Raw genomic sequence first — 22,865 nt, forward strand, 5'->3', positions numbered from 1 at the left:
AAAGAGGGAGAGCTATTTCGTATAATGTACGTGCTTTACCTCAAGCAATGCTGAGAAACTACTTCGGTATTTTTGAGATTCGTACAACTGAATGATTCCAAAACTACGTCATCATCCTGAAACGTGGGCCTTCCCGCTCTAGGCAATTGCGCCCTCCGCTTTCGTTGCGCCCTCTACATGAATTTTGAGCAGAAAAAAAGAGTGAAGAGCTTGGTATGAATGGCAACTCATCCAGCCACTGTTGGGGCCATCAGAAAGAGGATCGAACACAAAGTGACCTGAGCGAACTGACCCTTGTTCCGCCCCTTCCTAAACGTTCAGTTGTTGACAGGACGGAATACCCAGGCTGTAATAACCCATTATCATGTCATTGAGACCCCACGGATAATAATGATAAACAAAACAAAAATTTAGGTCAGATTTCACAGACGTATAAAAGACATGTCTGGGGATATTTGTCATCATATCGACCCCACTTTCATAAGAATCGATTACCTGTGTTATATTTCCGTTCGGTGTCCAATTTGCCTCACAGATGCAGCGTTGATTTACTCCCGAGACCACCCCGATAGAGTTTTCGAAAGAATTACGCTACTTTCACCGTCTATTCTTTTTGCTGTTCCCTTCATTCCTTCCCAAGTTGCTGCAGCAAGACATAAAACTTACACTACGCCAGCTCACATTACCGTAAGTCTATACCAAAGACCATTTAAAAGGTAATCAAGCGATCGAAGATTGGCCGACGTTGTCGTACGCAGGGGATACAAGCTGTAATAATTTGGATCCTTCCGGGAAGCCTGCCCTCTTCGATTAAGCTGTCGGTCCCCAGCCCGGGTTGGCTACATCCAATCGAAACACTCGTCAGTCTCAGAAACTATGCTGTCATCTTCTCTTGGGGTTTATATCTTGGCATAAATGCCACTCACTGCATTTGACGTGCATGCGATTCGATACTGGTAAAAACCATGAAGATTCTGTCTGTAAAAAGTTCAATTTCTATATCAATTATTACCAATCCAACACAGCTGACAGAAAAAAAAATGTGATCAGAAAACAGGTCACCTAAGCGGCAAAGAGAGCCAGCAGTTGCTGCAGGAGGCCCGTTTGGATTAATTCCGCTCACAGTAATGTTTGTTCGGCCATGCAAAAATAAATTTAATTGAAATTTGGTATGCATATCAACACATTAATGCGAAGTCTACTTCTCCAAAGGTTCCTTCTAAACGAGCGAAGCGTTTTGTAATTACATTCATAAATATTCCCACTGTTGTCCACCAACGATTTCTTTTCCTGTGCATTGTCAAAGACAACGTTTACATTTGTGTCACCCTTCTTTGACCCTTCTCAAGAACGATAGGTCCTAATTGATACCATTGATTCAGAATTTTCGTGGGACTAAACAAGGCTCGCAAAATATGCCTGGCATTATATCGGTCGTATTACCGAACGGGTCATTAACCCATTTTTAATGTTGCCTAAAATTGGTCATTAAGTAGGCTACAATGCAACTTTAACTTAATATAAATATTCTTTAATGATACTTCTGATGCCAAAGTAGTATTTTTTCCCCTTGATATTTAAGAGCAACATTTCGTGCAGGTATAGAATCGAGTATTTAATCTATTCATGATTCAACAGGTTACTCGATCAGACATTAAATTGCCTACTCCATCGCAACCGACGATTTGTTTATCGCGTGTGTCATTTGTTGACATTATCACCGGTAAGTTTAGTCAAACGCCGGTCAAACTTCGACCGGCAGCGCCGATCAGTGTCAACAAACCAACTTTTTTTTTAAACAAGTCACAAAAGACGCGTCCAGAGTCCGAGAAAAACTATCGGTGGGAACCAGGACACGGCAGTCGGGCGATAAGGAAAACGGTCGAACTCTCACACACGGCAGCGTACCAACAAGCCATCCACGGCAGTAGTAAAACAAGTGTTCGTGCTTGGAGTACCTCTAGGTCTATATTTCCACGGCGGAACTTGGGAATTGAACTGTAATTCTCGTGAAGTAACCTAGAAACTGTCATTTTCTCTTCCTCTTCAAGGCTGACTACGGAAAACGGGGAGGCACGGCCCATCATATACCACTTGATAATCGGTCCGTGATCGCCATTACGGCGGGGGAAAATGACGCTAATGAATCGCTGAACCACCCTGCATGGCTTAGTCAGCTGGTTGCTGGAAGGACATACATCCCCGACGCAGGTAAGCCGGGAGTGCCATGTACACTTAATTAGCCGTGCCGATCGTTACCGGTATTCGGAATCGGGTATGATGGATAATTTCCCTACAAGTACATAGAGAGCTTGGTAATACTCGGCTTTTTTCGGACTCAAATAAAGAGTTAGGTTCAGGTAGATATCTCAGACCTAAATTCACGTGAAAAAAATGCTAAACACATGATGCATAACCAAATCATTCTTATAAGGCATCATTGTGCTAATATAGTATTTGAAACTAGCGCGTCATATAACTAGCGCTAATACCTGGAACAAAGCATATCAAACTCCCTCAGGGTTGGTAGATCGTGCACACATAAAAACACAAAGCTTCCTCAAAAATAGGTGAAAAAAAGGTGTGACCAAAAAGTCAGCAGGGAAGTTGTCATATGCTGTTTATTCCTAGCATGACATTATGAAAAATGATTTTTGTATTTGTGTTAAGCTAGCATTTTCCGTGGCAAATGAACCTGGTTAAATTGTTACCAGATTGCTGGCTGCGTGTATTTTGAGCCGTATGTATAGTCCCGGGTAAATTAGACGTGAAAACACTGGCTTTATTTCACGTAAACTGGTTATTAGGTGACGTAATTGAAGCTGCAACAGATCCTTGCTTTGTCTTGCCAAGGTGTTGCTGTCTACTATATTTAGTTACATAATGAATGATCAAATAATAAAAAAGGTGAAAGATTATAGACTTTAATTGTATTTGCAATGAAATGTTAAAGAATATCATGCGGCACTACCCCGAATAGGCGTATATAATGTGTCCAAAAAGAAAAATATGGGGTGATTTTTGGAGAGGGGGTGAATTGCTCAGTAACTATTTCATATTTTCATAAGTGTATACTTTATTTCAATCCTAGTTTTTTCCTCTTTTATGTGATACCAGCAAGATGATGCGAGGGTCACGCATGACTGATCCGAAACTATCTGAACAAAGTCAAAGTAGTGAATACTTTTAGGCTAATCCAAATAGTACAAAAGAGTAAAGAGGTAATTGAATTAGTCTGAAGGTATGCAGCTCCGCATACCCCTTATCCAGAACAAAGCAATAGTTCAGATAGTTCGTGATCAGTCATTGCGTGACCCTGCCATGATCTTGCTGGTATAGTATGAAAGAGAAAGAAAACATTAAGATTCAAACAGAGAATACACTTAAAAAAGTCCGCTGTCAAATTTGACCCGGATTATATGTCTCATGGGGCATGACCCTTTTCCGGGTCAAAAAAACACTTTTCCATGTCAAATTGACTCGGATATTGAAGTGTATTTTTGACCCGGAAAAGTCTCACGTTGACCCGAAAAACGTATTGTTTTTGACCCGGAGAAGGGTTAGTCCCATTGCAAGGGACCCGTATTCCGGGTACCCGTGATTTTTTAGTGTGTACTTATGAAAAATGCTAATTAGTTACCGAGCAATTCACCCCGAATCCCTGTTTTCGTTTTTTTCCCAGAACACAATATACCATCAGCTCCGCTCTTCTCCTGTTTATCTTCGTCTATTTGCATTGTGTAGTCGAACCTATCGCAAGTACAATTCCAACTAAAGTCGTCTAGTCCGAAAAAATGTTAGATAAAAGCATTGCTTTGCTATTGTTCGTCCCTTGCCATTTGTGACTGGCTTTGGTGAAGGGACTTGCAATCTACTTAGTCTTCTTGAGACCGGAATTGCAATGGACTCGTCTACAATACTAGCCCTTTGCATGGAAGGTTGACAGAGAGTCTGCACCGACAAGCTTAGAAACCTCCATGGAACAACTCGAGAGATTTCTTTTCAATGTAACATTAAGTTCCAGTTTGGCAATTCTGTGCTTCTTTTCTTTTTCTATTCTATTCAATCTTTTTCTTGCAGCTCAACATAGCAATTTAACACGTGCACTTTTGTGTATACTTGTGGGTCCCTATCACGCCTTATTTCTCCCACCATTTTCACTGGTAAAGCTTGGTACAACGAATCACGAGCAATGTATCGAACGGCTTGTGACCTCGGTGCAAGCAGTGAATGCAGTGATCGATCAAAAGGATTGCCGCTACGTGACTAGAATTTCACGGCCGAAGTAAACACACAAAAAAGTATGGAGTAAACAAGTAACAACATCACAAATTGCCCATTCCTTTTCCCCAGGATATGATGGACACATTCGTCACAAATGAAAAGTACCCTCAATTGTTTTTTTTGAACCGCTGTACGCACCGGGTAATAGGATGAAAGCAATTTCTATCATAGACTGTTAGTTATTGCCAATCCAGCTCGAGTATTCTTTCCATATCTGTATGACTGTACTCGGAAATACAAGTCGTAATTTAATAATTGTTGCAAGGACAGCCTTCAATTTGGCGAGCATGGATGTGAAATAGCCGGGATGAGTAAGGGGTTGGGTGTACTCTAAAGTCCCCTCGTGGGCGTTACTCGTCAACAGATATGAGTATTAGCCGTCAATATAGAATCAAGCTTGCCGAGCTTGCTTCACCTTGTATACCGCGGCAGTCCGCTAGGGATGTAACTTCATATTTTTAATCAGCGACATAAATGAAAAAAATAAATAAAAATAACAGTACATTGCTTCTAGATATTTTTTATCTGCAGAGCGCTTTTCCTGGTGACGATTTGAGAAACGACACAAACCAGCAGATCGATAGGCCTAAAACGTAATGGTGTTACGCTATTATGCGCTTTCTTGATGACAAACAGGTAGCCAGGAGAGCTACCAAGCTCCCCCGAGAAGACATAAACTAAACTTGACGTCATTATGTTTCGGATCAATTGTTCTCAACAAATGCCACTTTATATAAGGCCAAGATGACCCTTTTGTTTGGATATTCCTAAACCAATGTTGAATTTACGTCTATAAGATTAGCTGAGGGAATTGTTTTGTACTATTTACATTCGAAAAGGTGAGTCCAAAAAACTCTTCTGTTTTTGAAATTTCCGCAACCTGATGGTAATTAACCATATACAGTGAGTGGCATCCTTGGGACTTGTCGCGTGCCGGTACTTTGATCTACCCGCGCTAATGACATCCGTTATACGTTCATCCACGTCCGTATGATGTACTGATCCTACGCAAATTGGTGATAACAACGTGGAGCTTATTTAGAAAAGGATTCCGGTACTAAATGGCATGATTAGGTGAGAATAATGATATGATTAATGAATATTTATCAATGTGAAACGATAAAGAGAAGGATCAGTGCTGGTTTTTGTGCTTGTTCTGGCTACTGCTTGCAGCTGGCGAGAGGAGGTAAAGATGGTGTATTTCCTGAAAAGAATTATCCCACGTTAAACCGAAGGGTTCGCTCAGAGAGAGGTTTTTGCTTCTTTTCCTTCTTTGCCGCAATCTTTTCCCTGTCTTTTCCTGAATCTTTCTTTTGGCCAAACCAAACGGAAACACCTTACCCATTAGTCCCATAGTTGGAACATGGACCGTGCATGAAGCTGAACGTTGACCTGCATTAAGTCTCTGAAATTCAGGAGCGCCAAAATGAAACGTCCTTAAGTCGGAGCCGCAGACGAATCCGAGGATTGCAAACCCCCAACAGACCTAGCAAGTCGATCAAGGAAAGTACACAGTACATGAGTCCCAACCCACCGAGTGGCGTCATAGCGTCTATATTAGTTGAGAAAGATGTAGATATTTTTTGTTCAACCACGGAAGATGATCCTTGTTGAGCTTAGGCCAATCAACATTGACTTTTACGTTTCATCACATCCCTCCTCGATTTGCTCTCCAGCTCCGTTTTTTTATATTTTATATTTTTGTCTGAATATGTGTCTTTTTCCTTAAAAAAAGTGTATTTTTCCAGACAAGTTTCTCACCAAATCCACAGCCGCACTGTGAGGTTCATCACACTTTCTTACTTCTAGACACAAACCCTAGGTCACTAAACAACTGACTGGTACTTAATATTAAGTACTGTTCTTATTTGTTGTGTCTTCTTTAAAGTTTATCTTACGTTGTCCCCTCAACTCACTTTGAATGTGAAGAAGTGGAATTTATAAAATATGTAATCTTAATTGCCCTCCCAACTGATGTTTTTCAATCTTGAATAATGAAAACCTAAAAATCAATGTTGATTGGCCTTAATACGTGGAAGGAGAGCAAAATGAATTATCATCGTCGATGTAAACTCTCGTTTGTTATTTTTATGTACCGGGTACCGCAGTGAATCTCCATACACGTATTATACTATTTGTCACCGTACATTTGCAAACTACAATCAAAATATGTTAAAGCATGTTCAAAATGTGCTGTAGATCAATTCTAGCAGTTTGACATGTTTGGTACCCTGCGGAGAAACTCTGACTGCCCTAATAACACAATGTTAGGCAGCCCTTTATTACCTTTTAGTTACCTTTTCGACGCATAACAAGCGCGAAATAACATAGCACTTGTACACGTACGTGTTTTATATTTATCCGACCATAATCTGCATGCATGCAGAGCGCCCTTATGGATAATGTAGGGTCGGATTAATTTCACCATCAGAGCCACGCCGAGCGCAATTCTCCCGCCTAATATCGGGATTGTTTTGACAACCCGTAAGCTGAAACACCCCAAATTGCAAGCCAATTTTCCTTCAAGCCCCCTTCTCCCAGACGTGCTCGTAGAAATGTCGTCAGAAGAAACAAGAACAGAAAATGATGGCATGAAGGAAAAAAACGGAGAAATGAATGTTTATAGCTCAAGGCGAGTAATAAGATGAAGTTCGACTTGTGATACTGTCTGTCAGGCTGAATTCAATCTACCCATATTGTTTTTAATTATCAACTCTATCTCTCTCCCTCTCGCTGCGCATTGTTAAGCAGTAAGGGGTTTTATGTATTGTCTTCCCTTGCTTGGCGCCTGCAGTGACTTCATCTTTCATCATACAAATCTTAACAAATTGTTTTCCCCTGAGGTCGTGAAAATTAACATTTTTGAATTATTGCCCTTGTGTCTCAAATTTGCTCTTGTGCATAAGTGAGAGGAGGCGCACTTACGATGTCTTGGAGTGAGAAAAACACAGTGTGAATATTTCTCTACCAATCTACAAACTCGAAACTTCTACTACTCGTAATATACGCAGTATCTCAGCAGAGCTATCACCTCAATACCACTTATGAAATGCGTAGAATGAGTTCTGTAAAATATAAATGAAGTTCTGTCCAAAGAGGGTAAAAAAACCCCGCATGTATGTTGTATTCATGGCAACCGTGCCTTGTGAAATTGAAGATATCTATTTTACCCCCATTTGGTATTTAGATAGAATGCTAGGATATAACGTTAAAAACACTCATTGCGTTCGTCGTGCATTTTGTTTTTCGATGAATCGAACGTCGTTTTCTAAAAAAAAAAACCCAACAGCTTCACTTGAGTTTGGAGAATCGTCCGTTGGTTTCCTTTAATACCTCAATAATAATGCATCTGCTTCTAGATCCACATGTGAAGTAGGTCACACAAATGAGCTTCCTTCTTTACAGTTATTAAGTGACTACACGTGGGCGATAGCGTCTTCAACTGTTCGTTTATATGCCTTTGGGCATTGGCTATTTGTGCTTAAACATCAATATATCGAAAGCTATTCTCAAAATAATTTTGAATTAAATTGTAATGCTTTAATTGGGTCTACTTATATAGAATGACGGTCCCTTATAGTTATAATAATAATAATAATAATAACACAGTTTTTATATAGCGCATCACACCAAGGTCTCGATGCGCTTCACAGGAAACAACAATTAAAAGCAATTAATGGAACAGGTAAGTTTTAAGGAGTGTTTTAAATTCATTTTCGGCATTGACAGTTCTAATATGGTGTGGGAGAGAGTTCCAAAGCGATGGTGATGCATGCATGAAGGAACGATGTCCATAAGTCTTAGTGCGAGTGACCGGTGTACTAAGCAGCAATGTTGAGCTAGAACGGAGGGTGCGTTGTGGCTGGTAAACTTGAATAAGTTCACGGAGGTATGCTGGTGCTGAGCCGTGGATGCATTTGTGAGTTAGGAGTAGAATCTTGAAGGCGATTCGCTCATTGACAGGTAGCCAGTGAAGGGTGCGAAGAATAGGGGTTGTATGTTGCCTGGATGATGTACGTATACGTTTGGTGCCGTGGATATATTATAGGCTCAGTTTAATAAAAGGCAGCAGGAACATTTGCAATTACCCGGGAACGTACCTTCAGATTTAACGAGAAAATCCTTGCTAAAAGTGAAGATAGGACTGGTACCAAACAGTGAAATTATTGGGGAAAACGATTCGAAACCCCTCCCCCTCAAAACCCCCCCCCCAAACAAACAAACAAACAAACAAACAAACAAACAACAAACAAACAAACAAACAAACAAACAAACAAACAAACAAACAAACAAACAAACAAACAAACACAACCCAACAAACAAACAAACAAACAAACAAACAAACAAACAATAAAACACCCCAAATCCCCAACGTGCGTTACGTGTGTTAGCAACCGAATCCATACGAGACAATTGTGTATACGTTTTCTGTATTTAATCAAAATGTATAATATCCATTAAGCTGAAATTTCAGCAAGTTAGTTGTTAAGCAAAATGTTTAGCTATTTTGTTGCCTCAATTGAAAACAAAAATACAGAAATGGCAAACGATCCTATGTACCTTTAAACTTATAAGCTATCCCGCGTGTTGCGAATATTTCCAGTTTGTTACGTTGGCGCTGGTGATATGTAGGCTCACTTGGTATTCAAGAACTACTGGGTACTTCCCACTTAATATTGCAAATATTGCTTATTTATTTGGAATAAAACATGCTATGTATTTTAATTTCAATGCTGGCCATATGCCATTCCAACATCCTGCACAGTGTGCACTACAGAAAGTTCATCTGCTTTAGGCATTCTACCGAACGCAATGAATGCTGCCAACAAGCATTATGCATGCAGCCTATGACGAGCCATTTGATATAACAAGGAACAATTTTATGATAGACGGGAATCGTGGCATGCCTTCCTGTGCATACTATACCGACCACCATATGCGGCTTTTTTTAGATTCTGTTTCTGCATGGTCGTGGAAACCACTATTAGGCAGTATAATTTCGAGACCACGGTGAGCATTTTTATTGCAGACGATTTTTTTAAGTGATTATTTGGTATTTCTGGTTATATGCCCCGTATCAGGTCCGATTAGTGTCAGCTGAGGGCCTTGGCACGGTAATTGCCAATGCCGCCTGCGTCAAAGCGCCGTGCATTATCTAATTCAATAACCATCGCGAGAGCAATTCACTCGGAACGCTCCTTTGAGTCCGATCGGTTGAACAGAATAGTACAGTGATGTATTGTATATTTGCCTTGTTGAATGTGTTGACGGTTTTCTTTGCCCGTGCAGCAGTTTTCTCACACAAGTTCGCCTTCGAGGGACAAGATGGACACAACCAAAAGCAACAAATATAATCAACAATATGTTCAATTTCCCACGTGTTTTTCCCCGTCTGGTTCACACTAAATTCCCAGAGGAAAGTAACATTTCAAAACGGAGCAAGGGAACATCGGGGCTTTGACCGGTACACCTCTATGTTTCGATTAGGTCTCGGCTCTTCCATTTTTCTAAAGGTGGAATTATCTTCATGTATTATTTAATACCATATCGCTACATCGCAGCTACCACTAACCCAATCCCAACGGCTCTTAAAGACCACCCCTACGGAACTACCTTCTGCGAATTATTTTGTTGCCAAGCCAATACCCTCCCCCCCCCAAAAAAAAACCCGTATGACGCCAAAGGGATATGGAAACGAGTGATTCGCACTCATGAAACAGCCACCGTGTCACGAGTGACCTCCCTTGGAGTTCCAGTCATGAATCTCGAGTAATAAAAATCATCTTACACGAATTTCTGTCCTTCCTGTGCCGCACAAATAGGGCCCAAAGTTTAATTGAAGGTGCGCTTCGTGAGACTCCGAGGAATTTCGGGTTCATATTTCTCCATGCAATTTTTGCCAAGAGTGGTCATCATTGACTTTTCATCTCCGGTGAAAATGCTCTTACTGGCAATTGCCACCGGCAAGAATTCCAATTGTCAAAAGCCAAATTCTCGTATTTCCTCAAGTTGAAATGGCGCACATGTATATACCTAATGGCCATAGCTCACAGCTCCTTAAAGGTAAAATGATCAATTCAACTTATTAAGAATTATTGCCCAAGTGTAGCATTACTGCTAAATTACACAGATTGGGAAACATTTCGGAAAAATTCAATTTGCATATATATTTGAGTATTTGTCAATTGATTTGTATTGACTTCCAACTGTGTGTTTTGCAGGTATCTCTGACCGAAGAAGATGCTATCATGGCTGCACATTTTTGTTGGAGCCATTGTGACACTCTCTTCAAGTTAAAAATAAAACGAAGTTTTGTCCACATATATGAATTATCTTAATTCCTATTTGTCAGTAAACGTTGTCAGCAGGAAAGTGGTCATCCGTTTTAGCTAGACTGCATACATGATTCTGTGTTTACCGTTGACAGTACAGAAATTAACTCATGTATAAGCTATATAAGGTTGCTCGCACGATACGTGACAACCGGAACAAAGAGTGAACAGAGTTTCTTTCCTCCCGTTGTGCTGTTGTTTTTACCCTAATGACTGTCAGACCTCTGAAGGATGTCTTTTTTTCACACATCACTGAGCATGCAGCATCATCTTGACAAGCGAGGGAATCTAAACATATTCATTACCTCAACCGTACAGTTATCGTCCTGGCATATCACGCCAATGTCTCATAGACTTTTGTCGCTCCTTGTCAGATGCGCTTTGCCAACCCAACAGTGGTTATACTTTAAAGCTCATGGGTTGAGTTTGCTTTGGGAAACTCTTCCTCAACAACTAATGGGAAAATGTTCCTCACTACCTATCTGAATGCCACACGGTTGCAATGTATTGGTTGCAGGATCAAGGAGGAACAGGCAACAGGGCATCCGAGGACTTAAGCTATGATTGAATTGTTGGCAACAAATACTGCTGGAAAGCTCTATTGGTATTAGTGCTAGGATTCTGGCCTTCCCCGGTTAGTCGAGAGTCCTATCTCATCTCATCTTCTGAAAAACTGCGAGTTGGTTCTCGTGATCAGAAGATGTGGAATCGTACCCCACTTCCCCAGATGTTTTTTTTTCTGGTAGGGACTTTAAATGGTACTTTCCAAAGATGAGCATGCAATGTTATTGCACAGGCTGATTGTTAAAAGCCATGTATATAAACTACCTCCGACACAAAAGAATCTAATTCGCTGCCAGCATTCCGGGACAGATTGCTCAACAAATACAGTCTCCTTTCCAATACGACTACAGGCGACTTGTTCACCACGGGCGGGCAATAGAAATGGCTACCTATCTTGATGAACTTTGCAGACTTGTATAATACCCCCGACGATTGATAAACGGAACGCCATTCAGATCCGTGCGCGTAGCCGAGCCCTGGCAGGCAGCTGAGATGCACCAGTTATTAAATTCTGCAGCAGAGTCTGGACCGGCAGGCTTAGTTCCAGCAGTCCCAGATTGCTCTGTCCGCAGTAACAGAGGCACTGGGGCACTGCCTCAACTGTTATCTCCGATGGGTATCCGCCGATCTGCAGGCCTCTTGGGCTTGCCGAACCTGCTGTCGAAAGAGCTGGCTGACAAAATACCTGCATACCTATACCTGTCCGTGGAAAAACCGCAGGGGAACGAAAACATAATCCATGACTACATTAATTGCTAACTTCACCCTGCAAACCTACAACCTATCTGAAATCGAAACTGATGGTGGCATGCATATTTAATTGCGTTTCATTAATGTTCATTCATGCTGATTGGTACCGGTTATTTACAGCCTTCCTATTGTACATACCTTCCTTTGGTAGCTGTGAAAGTCTGTGCATGTAACCCATAACCATAATCTTCCTGTGGTATACCTGTGACACGTGGTAGCCCTATGATGTCTGTCACAATATTCGCAAACTATCTGCCAATGGTATTGGCGACAGTGTGTATACTGGTGTAGTTTTTTGTTGTACACCTGCAGGTACCAATATCGCTGTGGTACCTGCATCAATGTAAACTTGGTAAACTATCTGCAACAGTTTGAACTTGGTACCCATCGCTTTATGGTGTTGTAACAGATGTGTACTTGCTTTTATAGTACCTACAATAATTAGCCCTTGGCAACAATCTTCTAGTACATTTCTGCAATATTTGTAATTATACAACGCCTGAATAAGTCCCCGTCATCTGATTGGTGGGTCTTTGGTCACATGTCATTGAATTATTCGTCCCAACCCACGGCCCAGCCGCACCGCGAAAATAGAAGTTCCATTGCACGATCACATGACTGTAAAAATGGCGTTTAGAGTATAAACACATTTCTAAACACATCTTGTGCCCACTTTTTTCTTTCTTCACTTGTTTAGCCCACTACATGTTTAGATTTTGCATTTAAATGTTAAAACTTTGACATGTTTGGCTTTAGCTAATAAACGACTTCTGTTGTATACGTTATATGTTTCCAGAAAGTAACTGCATATTTTTTTACAGAATCATTTACAGAAGTGGGAGCCAGACTTAAATGGAAACCAGGTTTGTTTTTATTATAACTTATTTCACATATTACATTTAAAGTAGAATGTACCAATGCTACGATTGGCCTAACCTACTCTACACTACATAGTAGAAGTTGTCGTGGTTTATCTTTATATGCAGCTTTTCCCGCCATGATGAAGTCACGGTTTCACCATGAATAACTTCAATATTTAAATACGAAAAACGACTTAATGCGATTTTGTTTACCTATGTTTGCAAAATTCAAAATCGTATCGTGGATTTGTTTGAATAATTACACATTTCGGTCAAGAAAATGCGTTTTGGTCAGTTGCTGCGTAATGTGATTCTCTGTAAATAAACACGTCTCCAAAAATAAACTTGTTTACAGCTTTGTGGCGTTTACAAACTTTCCTTAACCCGTTCCATGCAAATATGTAAACATTGTGTTGAAAAGCTAAGCACATTTAGTTTCGTGAGGTTAAAAAGGAGAAGCATTTAGCATTCAAACACATTCCTAAACGCATTTAACTGTTAACATGTTACAAACGTGTTTAAAACCTAAACATCATGTTTACAGGTGGCTCTGACCAATCAGATGACGAAGATTTTTTTTCAGGTGTTGTATAAAACAAATAATGGAATTAATCATTTCATTCGGTGACAGATGATGAAATTGTTCTGACCTTTGAACTCCTAAATATTCATAATTTGTATCGTATACTTGTCTTCCTGTACTCAGAACAGTGCGCACTTGTATCCATCTACTCCTGACGTACCGGTTCAACAGTTTATACATGATACCCATTTTGACACCTAGTGCCATGTATAGTACCAATTGTTATCAATGTATGTAGGATTCCGCAATAGTAGGTCATACGATGGAACCTACGATAGTGTGTACTCCGTATCTAAATCTTCCTATGGTACCTTGGACAGTGTGTATTCCGTAACTACATTTCCCTATGGTGCCTGCGACAGTGTGCACTGCGTGCCTATATATCTTGGAATGTGTGAAATTGTTAGTCTAGCTGTCACAGTGTGGGCGTGATACCCATCTCTTCATCATTATACCGGAGGTAGTGTGTACTTGGTATAGGCCTACCCATCTTCGTACATTACCTGTGATTGCTGATGTTCCTTCTCTCCTTGTGAAACCATCACCAATGATTGGCCCACTGTTTACGAAAACTTAAATTGGCCCAATATTCTAAGTATCATTTCGATAAAAGAACAACAAACTTTGGCATGTGAAATAAGTACTTTTGCCTGAACGTAACGAAAAATTATATCGAGATCGTCAGTCCTCTTAACAATGGGATTTCATGGTGATGGTGAAAACAATAAACAACGAAAACATTTACGGTACAGTTTTCCTTATAAATTAGTGCAGATGTGTTTAAATGAAGCAATATTGCGGCGTTTGTGAGCACTTTTCTTTACTCTACATTCGTTCAAGGAACGGTCACTGAACGGTTACTTTAACTTTCCCGTTGATAAATGTCCGGATCAATTGAGAGTGATCGCTCGCGTGTAATTAATTTAAACTATCCAATGACCATGCTCAAGCCAGAATAGCTGCAGACCACGATATCTAGCCGGTTCCTGTGAGCAACAGGATTTACCGGCTGATTGTGGTCGGTTAGTTCTTTGACTTATTATCAACATAAATGATGCCCTTAATTGTGTTTCAAACGGTTGGTTATTAAAAGAGCCAACGTGTCGTAGCTTAAAGCAGAGCTTGTCCCTTTTTGAAGTGTACTTGTTTTTAATTTTCCCGTTTTGTCTCTGACGATGAGTGCCTTCGACAGCTTAGGTGTCGGGTGACGTGCTGCCCGCTCACCTTAAATTGCACAAAATTACCGGCATGCCCGCAATGCCTTCAAAACACTTCCTGTTGTTTCGGAAAACAAAGTATTTCGAGAGATTACCGCCAACAGTGTATGGATAAAATACCCTGAAGTTTGGCGGTAAGAGGCTCCGGTTTTTCTTTTGGAGCGGTGTAATGATAAGCTATCGATACCCCACTCATCGGAGGTAATGACACTATGCAAGGTATACACTACGCTAAAAGAAAAACGTTGCATTATTAATACTTTTGTTAAGATATCGCGATTAGTTTGCATTAAACATACTTTTACGCGAATTCTTCGCAGTCATGTTATTGTTATCTTTTCGTAATTTCGAATCAGTTTTCCCCTCTTCATTGCAGTAGTGAAAACACAACGTGCAAGTAGTGCTGGAAAATTCTTTAAAAAAAAGTTTTCAAAGTACTTAATGTGCATTGCTTCTCTAGACTTGTTCTCTTTTTAAACAATAAGGTGTAAAATATCTAATTATGACTTGGCCTGAGACAATATTGTTATTGTAAACGGGTAATTTTGTTGTGAATTTCCAGCCATATGTAGGGTTTGGAAAGGGTTTAAGAGGCCGATGTTGGAAACAAAACTCTATGGACTAACAACGTAAAAGCTTCAAAACATAAGACTTTCCTCCAGATAACTCCTAAATTATCTCGTATTATATGTAGAGACTAATGACTTCTTAGAGCATTAAGACTTTCCAAAAACAATACAATCCAGATGTTGCAATTTGTGAGGAAATCTTGTAATGTATGGCTCACACTAATACTTCATACACCAGCCGTGTTGGGGAAGTTTTTGAAATTGTAATAAACAATGGATGTACGCCTGTCTACTCGTGCAAATCCAAAAGAAGCAAAAACACTATATCCAAACATAGCTGCCATGCAAACTGTCAAATGACTTTGCACTACTCCGAAAGGAATTGTCGGGGGAATCAACCGGTCTCGTACAAGAGTATCTTGACCCATCTTGAAGTGGTAGGCCTAGTCTGACTGAGCCTGGCTTTGCCTGGCCTGGGCATTCTTAGCATATCATTTGTCACCCTATGTACTTTTATCTTACCCTATTGTGCACTTCAATAAATAACTTCAGGATTTTTGTTCAACCTGTTGACATTCTGCCTGCTCTGAACAATGGCACATGCGCAATATCGTACCTTTGACCAAAGGCACTGAGGGACATTCCGCACTATTTCAAGAACGGATGACAACCCGTAAATTTCCCCGTGTGTCCAGAACCCGGACTGCAACAGAAAGTCCATCAACCGAAGAATATAGCAAGACGCAGCGAGACCAACAAATATCCAATTTACTTAGATGGACAGTGTTGTGTGGGGAATTGAAAGGGGAGCTGTTTTTCTTTCGCAAGATGTGATTGCAAACTCAAAGATGTTTGACATTTGAATCTCATTACTTGAAGAAACCGGAGGGAAATATCCAGACGAAAAAATAATTAAGAGAAGGATGTGTGGAAGGATACAATCGGTCCTTCCCTAATATCCGGGGGACTTGAGGCCTGTGCTTTTTCTTGCCAGGATCGTAAATTGACTGATACGGAAAAAGCTGCAATCCATGGAAACGTTCATTAGTCGTTCAGCACCGAGAGAACACCTGCCTTTCTCGCTCTTCTGGTATTCCGTATCAACCTGCAGGAAATAAATGCAAGACATGATTATTGTGCGCTAGCCTGATGGTTTAATAATCAGCTCCTAATAAGAAGACTAAAATAACTGCACGATCTCATTAGACCTATTATTCTCAACAACATGAGGTGGCCGTCTCTGTTATGTTGCTTTTCACCGCAGGGGAGGGGATTCATGTCTTTATAAGATGCCTTAGTCCCTTTCTCCGAAGTGATATGCATTGAGTTACTTTGGACTAGTAGCAATTAATCTACATTCCACATTTTTTTTCAGTGAACACTGAGATGATGAATCACCTTGAGGGCGTACTTGTGAATTTATCTCACAGCGTCCCTAAGTCGAAGTTTTGTTTTTGGCGCGAGCGCAGCGGGTAATACAGCACGCTTCTTACCCTGTCCTTAACAGAATCAGATAGGAATACAGTTTCATCACTGCTAGCGCATTCAAGGAAATGGTTTGAAAACTGAGTCAAGATCTCTCGAACGTGACGATCGACAAGCTAGTTAGGCTGAATCAAAGGGGCACGTGCTATCAAGCTACAACTTAAAAAAGCGCCCTTCCGTGGATTTGTCGTACAATTCATTATCAATAAGTCCATTAAATTGCTTTGCTTGTAACAATTTACGGCCCCAAAATGTGTTTCCCTTGGTCTGCAATAGGGAGAAACGCTTCATGGAAGGACTACTGTTGCGATGTTAATCCACAGAGTGAATGTATTATGCTGTACCGATGATGCCTTTCCATCGGCACTCGTGGCATAGCCTAGAGTTATTCCAGGTAATTATACTCTAATTCAAATGAAATATGAGACGGCGCCTTTGACGATGGACACGGCCATATAAGTGATTTGTCTGGAATTTCGTGATTGCCTGTTGATTAGATTTTGTGTGTGTGTGGGATGTTAATGGCCTGTATTGCCATCTTAGTTGGTACAAAATTTCATTTTAATAGTTTAGGATGTCGTTGTCGTCAAGGCCTAGATGGATGTCGTGGTTGTCATGGATTAAAAGAGTGTCATGGTCGTCTTTGTCTAAAGGGATTTGTTGGTCGTCATGATCGTGGGAATGACGTGGTCATGATGGTCGTGGGGGATGTCATGCCGGACATGGCCACTGTTCTCAGTCACAGTGGCCTCGTGGTCATTGTGGCATGGTCCTCGTTGCCTTCGTTATATTAGCCATCATTGTCTGTGATCTGCGACTTGTTCAACTCGGCTATCACGCTCACCTGCGGTGGATTTTTTTCTCATGTAGGCCTATACTGCAATATCGGGCACCGAAATTGGAAGTCTCATTTCCTTTGCTTCTTACGGGTGCTTCTCTTCCACATACCAATACAAACTATTTCAATAGTGGCTCTTTGACGTAAGTTGAGGTTGGCGTTTTCTGTCACGAGATGTTTTTCGGCTAGCCGATTAATGTCTGGTCCGCCACATCTGTCCGTGAGGACATTTCTCTAATGATACTTGGGATTCTGTCAGTGTTTCGCGGCTAAACAGGCTTTCACTTCTATCATTGTAAATGTTTTAAATATCGGAGAACATAACTTAGTTTTTAAATTGGTTTTGTTAATTTTTTTGGGAATAATCAAGCACCCTCTTAAACCCCAAGTGTTTAAAAGCCAAAATGGTCACGCCCCTTTTCGTCAATTTTTTCTTTTCTTCTGTTTGCTGTTTGATAGAAGCTGCACCTATTGCGTAGAGGATGTTTTAGTGATTCCTTACTGCATCCATCATAAGATGCATAAAGAAGTGAAAGAGCTCCCGGCCTGCTTTGCTTTCGATCTTCGATCAATGTTTTGCCGGCAGTTCCGTTTCGGCCCAGCCCATATATTTGTTTCTCTGGACCTTCAGGGGTCTGGTGGAACACCTGGTTCGAAGGTTTTGACGCTAGAAGCCCTAAGACCTGTATTCGTATTACATTAATTACTTGGGCTCGAAAGATGAACAATCGGAAACGTGTCATAATAATGGAAAACTCTGATGTTGCCCTAGATAAGAATCATGAACTTTATACAACGTTTTGGAGAGAAAACACCCATTGCATCCTTGCTGAAACAGAGAAGGCCTTGAAATAGTTTAAGTAGATCAGTATCAGAGCTTGGATCAATGATCACACGGCCCTTTCTGATCTACAAAGCATGAATGCCGTTTCCGTCATTTTGTAATGTGATTCTAGCCCGAGGGAACATTATTCGTTTAGTAATAAAACACTTATACTTTTTTTTACTGTAAAAAGAAGGTACTTCACATTTTTATGTATGGAGATTTTAATGCACATTTATAATTTGCCTTATATTTTAAACATGATACCTTATAAAATCGTCCCTTATAAAATCGGATTGGTTTTGTACACCATCCAACTTTCAACACGGATTTCGATCTTAAATCTGAATTAATGTGTCAGGGGTCTCGTTTCCATTTCGAATTCCCCTACTTCAAAAAACACACACCAAGTTATTGCATTCATTTGCTGGTCAGATAAGTACATTTGTGATGTAACTGAATAAACATTTTGATTATGTGTAAATGCAAGCGGGTTTATCACGTACTCTTTGCTTCTTGGCCAGCAAATTATTAAAAAAAAACATATCTATATATATGTGTTCAGTATATTTGTTTTGTTTTCTGTGTACCTCAAGTAGGAACTTCACATCATTCTAATACATTCCTACCAAAGTGTGTCGAATGCTCCCATATTTACTGGGCGTCTCTATGCAGTAGCACCACCCGGTAAAATGTGCCGTCTTGTAAATTAACTTTATTACTCAACCATAAAAAATGAACCGTGAATATTGTAGACAATATTTGCCGCTCAGTTCTGGCCATCTGGAAATAGACAAATTGACGCTCAAAAGCGGCAGTGTTTTTGTAGTCTTTTCGCAGTCTATGACACTATAAATGATCTTGTTTTGACGTTCACGGGGTAGGCTGGTGTTATAAATAAAATTGTTTCCGTCAGTTTTTTGCGCCTTTTTGTGTTTTCAATTTGGGGAGAGTTGTCAAAACCACGGAGTGGAATAACAAATGAAAACATATTTAGTTGGCCACGAGTCACCCATTTTGCCATTTTGTTTTGTATTGGAGACTGCCTCTACCCTTACCAATTGATCTCGCTTATAACGAGCCGGCTGTTAGTTATTTCGCCCGCCATGCGTGCAGTCCGGCCGCACGCGTCGTAAATGCATGCCTTGTATCCCTTTTTGAAAGCACGCATTGCAGCGCTGATGACATTTTCCACGCTTCGCCCGCAGGCGCTGCGCGGTGAATGTGTGACGTATAACGCGGGAGGAAGACAGGGGGCGGGCTTTACCGAGCAGAGTCAAAATCAATCGCGCCAGTAGCCCGAGCCTCATTCTGCGCTGCGGATTGATACTTGACGGAAGCTCGTTTTTGGAGGGAGAGAAAACAAGGAAAAGACAATGCTCCTTCAAGTCATTCTAGACAGTTACTTCATCGATTGTAAAGAATAGCCGGAATTCTGCTGAAATGCAACACCTCTAATTTGTAACTCTATTTATTTAATGAAGCCATTATTGGCGCATGTTTTGTCTTCATTCTTTGCTGCAGTACTGACAAGGAACTTCCATCATGACTGACTCTGAGGTCTTCGTCACCGACATTGCTACCACGGTGGTGGATTTATTTGCACCCACAAACTTTAGTGAGCGGGTGGCGAGCACGAACTCTCCCGTCTTCGTGTACAGTTCTCCTCGATACGACACCGGTACCAACACCAGTCTGGACAATGTTACCGACCCACCACCCATGGCTGGGTTCCCGGAGAGCTTCGAGACCACGATACGGATCGTGGTACCGACGATCATTGCCATCATTGCCATCATTGGACTGATCGGTAACGGCACGGTGCTCTACATCATCTTCAAGTACCGGGAGATGCAGAACATTACGAACTATTTCATAGCCAATCTGGCTGTGACAGATGTGGCCATGTTGGCCATTTGCGCCATCCCCACCGCAGCCAACATTGCCGGCATGCCCATCGGCGAGGGACTCTGCAAAGGCATCAACTACATGCAGTTTGTGAGTACCAACCCCTTTCCTCTCAAAACCATGCCGAAGACTCTTTAGCTAGATACGGTTTAATATTATGCCAATTAAATTCCTGCCGAAAATCGATACTCTGCTCCGCCTGCTGCCCATTGAAAACATTGCTTGCTATACATCCTCTCTCCATTGTCCACAAAATGCCTGACGGCCCACTGGTTATTAATGAACCTTTAATTCCACTTTGAAATTACATTCTATTAAAATGCAGTGGCTCATGTAAGAAAAAAGTAGGACAATTAAGCAGTTAAATGTATGTGAAAAAAAATGTGGAACAGCCACATGTTCACGTAGACCTATTTTCAAAATAACTACGTGTATATCGCAACCCTGCACTATATGACCAGCCATCTACGGATTTCCTTTTACCGTTTATACTAAGCCTCCTCTTTTAAAAAAAAAAAATCAAAACTTTGCTCTTACTCCTGGAAAATCACTCTATTTGTCTGAGCAAATTTTAGTAAATAAACTGCTCAGACTGATACGATATTTGATATGGTGCTTTACATACAGACTATAGTAGAAGTACAAGACAAACTTGTGTACATTCTGTGATCTCACTGATGAAAGACTCAGCTCATTGAAAGTGACGGGGGACCTTCTCTCTCCCATTTTTATTTTCAAATCATCTGTGCTCGAAATTAGTCTTAACCCCTTATAAGTGTCGTGGATAGCAGGCAATAAAGATGTAACCCGTCGACTGGGAATTGCTGAGCTTCGTTAAGCGTCACGGTACCGAATAGTAGACGCCTACTGTAAATTAAATGTAAATTCATAATGTTTTTTCTTCTTTAATGTGTTCTGTATTGGTACAGCCACACGCGCTGTAGTTTTTTTGCATATCAGCCAAGACGTTGGCAATAATGTCCCCTTTGCTTTTCCAAACACATGCAAAAAGGTCGGTAGCCGTGGGGCAGTGGGATGTTGTAATTACATTTCACGGTCTTGTGCCGCCGAGGAGCCTGTCTGCTGGGCTCTTATTAGACTGAGGACGGAAAATGATTTTTGATGTGCAAATATGCTTCAACCAGAGCAAATATTGTCGAAAATGAAAAAGCCCTATAGAATGTGTAACGTTATAATAGAGATTGCCTGTCTGTTAAGAGCGACTCGCTCACTCCCTGTGGAAGCGGCAGGCAGACACCTGAATTATTTACAGAGAGATTACAACTATTTCATTCCTAACCTATCGTCGTGATATTGGGCACTGAATCGATCGTCTCAAATACCCCGATATGTAGCAACTCTGTTTTGACATTTGAAGCCCGCAGAATATACGCTGCCTATTTGCCATTCGCAATTGTTTCGCAGTTGAGACCCATTGAACTATCTTGGCTCTGCAACTCCAAGTGGCCTTAAAAAAAGGCGTGTGAATTCTTAGGGAATTCCGCGGAACTGTCCAAGTCGGTTTCAAAATAATAGATAAATGAAACTAAAGAAATCCTCATGATCATCCCAATATAAAATCATAAAGCGGACATTGCTGTAGTTGTAAATCGTATTATAGGCATTATCTGAGAAAATGTTTGGAACAGTTTTGACAATCTCCCGCAAGCTTGATAAAAAAAATGGGATGTTTGTGTCAAGTTATTTGGAAAAAACAGAACTTTGTCTCAATGACTAATTTTTCCGCAAGGAAGATACTTCACTCGCTTCAGTCAGGTTATGGCTTCGAGCCCGTCCCAATGCACCTGGACTCCATTCCCATCGCAGACGAATTAGCACTAATAGCACCAAGTCCATCCGTGGCACAGCTGTTTAATAGGGTCTTGAACCATCGACAAATGGACTAGACCACCCAGCCAAGGATGATGGAAATGATGATGAACAAATAACCAACGAATGCGAATTACACTTTCACTGCTTCGTGGTGAGTAGGAAGTGTAGCAGCGATGCGTATAACGCCTCTAGTTATGACTACAAGATGACTGTGCGCGTTGTCCATTAGTAATATTTCTTTGTAGAAGCTTTGGTAAAAGGTGCATATTTCGGGTACGAAGTGGTGAAAAGTGGCCATCACGGAGGTTATCATCGCACCGGATTGAAAAATTTAAGTTAATCACTATACGAACCCCCTGTTGGGTGGCACGAGCTGGGAAAAAAAATGAGAATATCACGACTTGATGAAAGGCCACGGTCTATATACTCACGGAATTAGGCCCACATCCATCATCAATCGCAGCAACGTGGTTCCGATGGATTAGACGCGCGCTCCAGACGACAAATACGAAATTTCGTCTGGAAGGATTGACCCAAATAATGACTGAAGAGAAAGCCGAATTCCATTCCTAGCTGGCTGGGGTGAGTTTGTTGGGGGCCAGTGATGTAACCTGAGCCAGTGGGATGAGCGATATTCGGAAACTCTAAATGCCACGCCCTGCCAACGGCCACACACACTATGAGTAGATCACATATGCCTATCACTGTTGGTCGCCTCAAAAGTTACCCAGTACTCAATTCATAAGAGCGAACAAGAAACAAACAATCTCTACAACATATAGTCAGCAAAAAATGTGCATTTCATGTCTTGAGTTTTAC

At 41.0% G+C, this 22,865-nt stretch overlaps 1 protein-coding gene across 2 annotated transcripts in view; it reads left to right on the plus strand.

Annotated features, from left to right (window-relative positions):
* The first annotated feature begins 1,914 nt into the window (after positions 1–1,914).
* Positions 1,915–22,865, plus strand: part of LOC119741785 (G-protein coupled receptor 54-like) — a 59,271-nt gene continuing 38,320 nt past the window's right edge. The window contains exons 1-2 of one of the 2 annotated variants that reach the window (XM_038217681.1): positions 1,915–2,211; positions 19,830–20,303. In XM_038217681.1, coding sequence (XP_038073609.1) covers positions 19,851–20,303 — 453 coding nt within the window. In that variant the 5' untranslated portion in view covers positions 1,915–2,211; positions 19,830–19,850. Of the gene's footprint in view, positions 2,212–19,629; positions 20,304–22,865 lie in introns of those variants that run through there. The other variant, XM_038217680.1, reaches the window with a different exon arrangement.

Source organism: Patiria miniata, unplaced genomic scaffold, assembly GCF_015706575.1.
Source record: "Patiria miniata isolate m_02_andy unplaced genomic scaffold, ASM1570657v1 HiC_scaffold_5, whole genome shotgun sequence".
NCBI classification, from domain to species: domain Eukaryota; kingdom Metazoa; phylum Echinodermata; class Asteroidea; order Valvatida; family Asterinidae; genus Patiria; species Patiria miniata.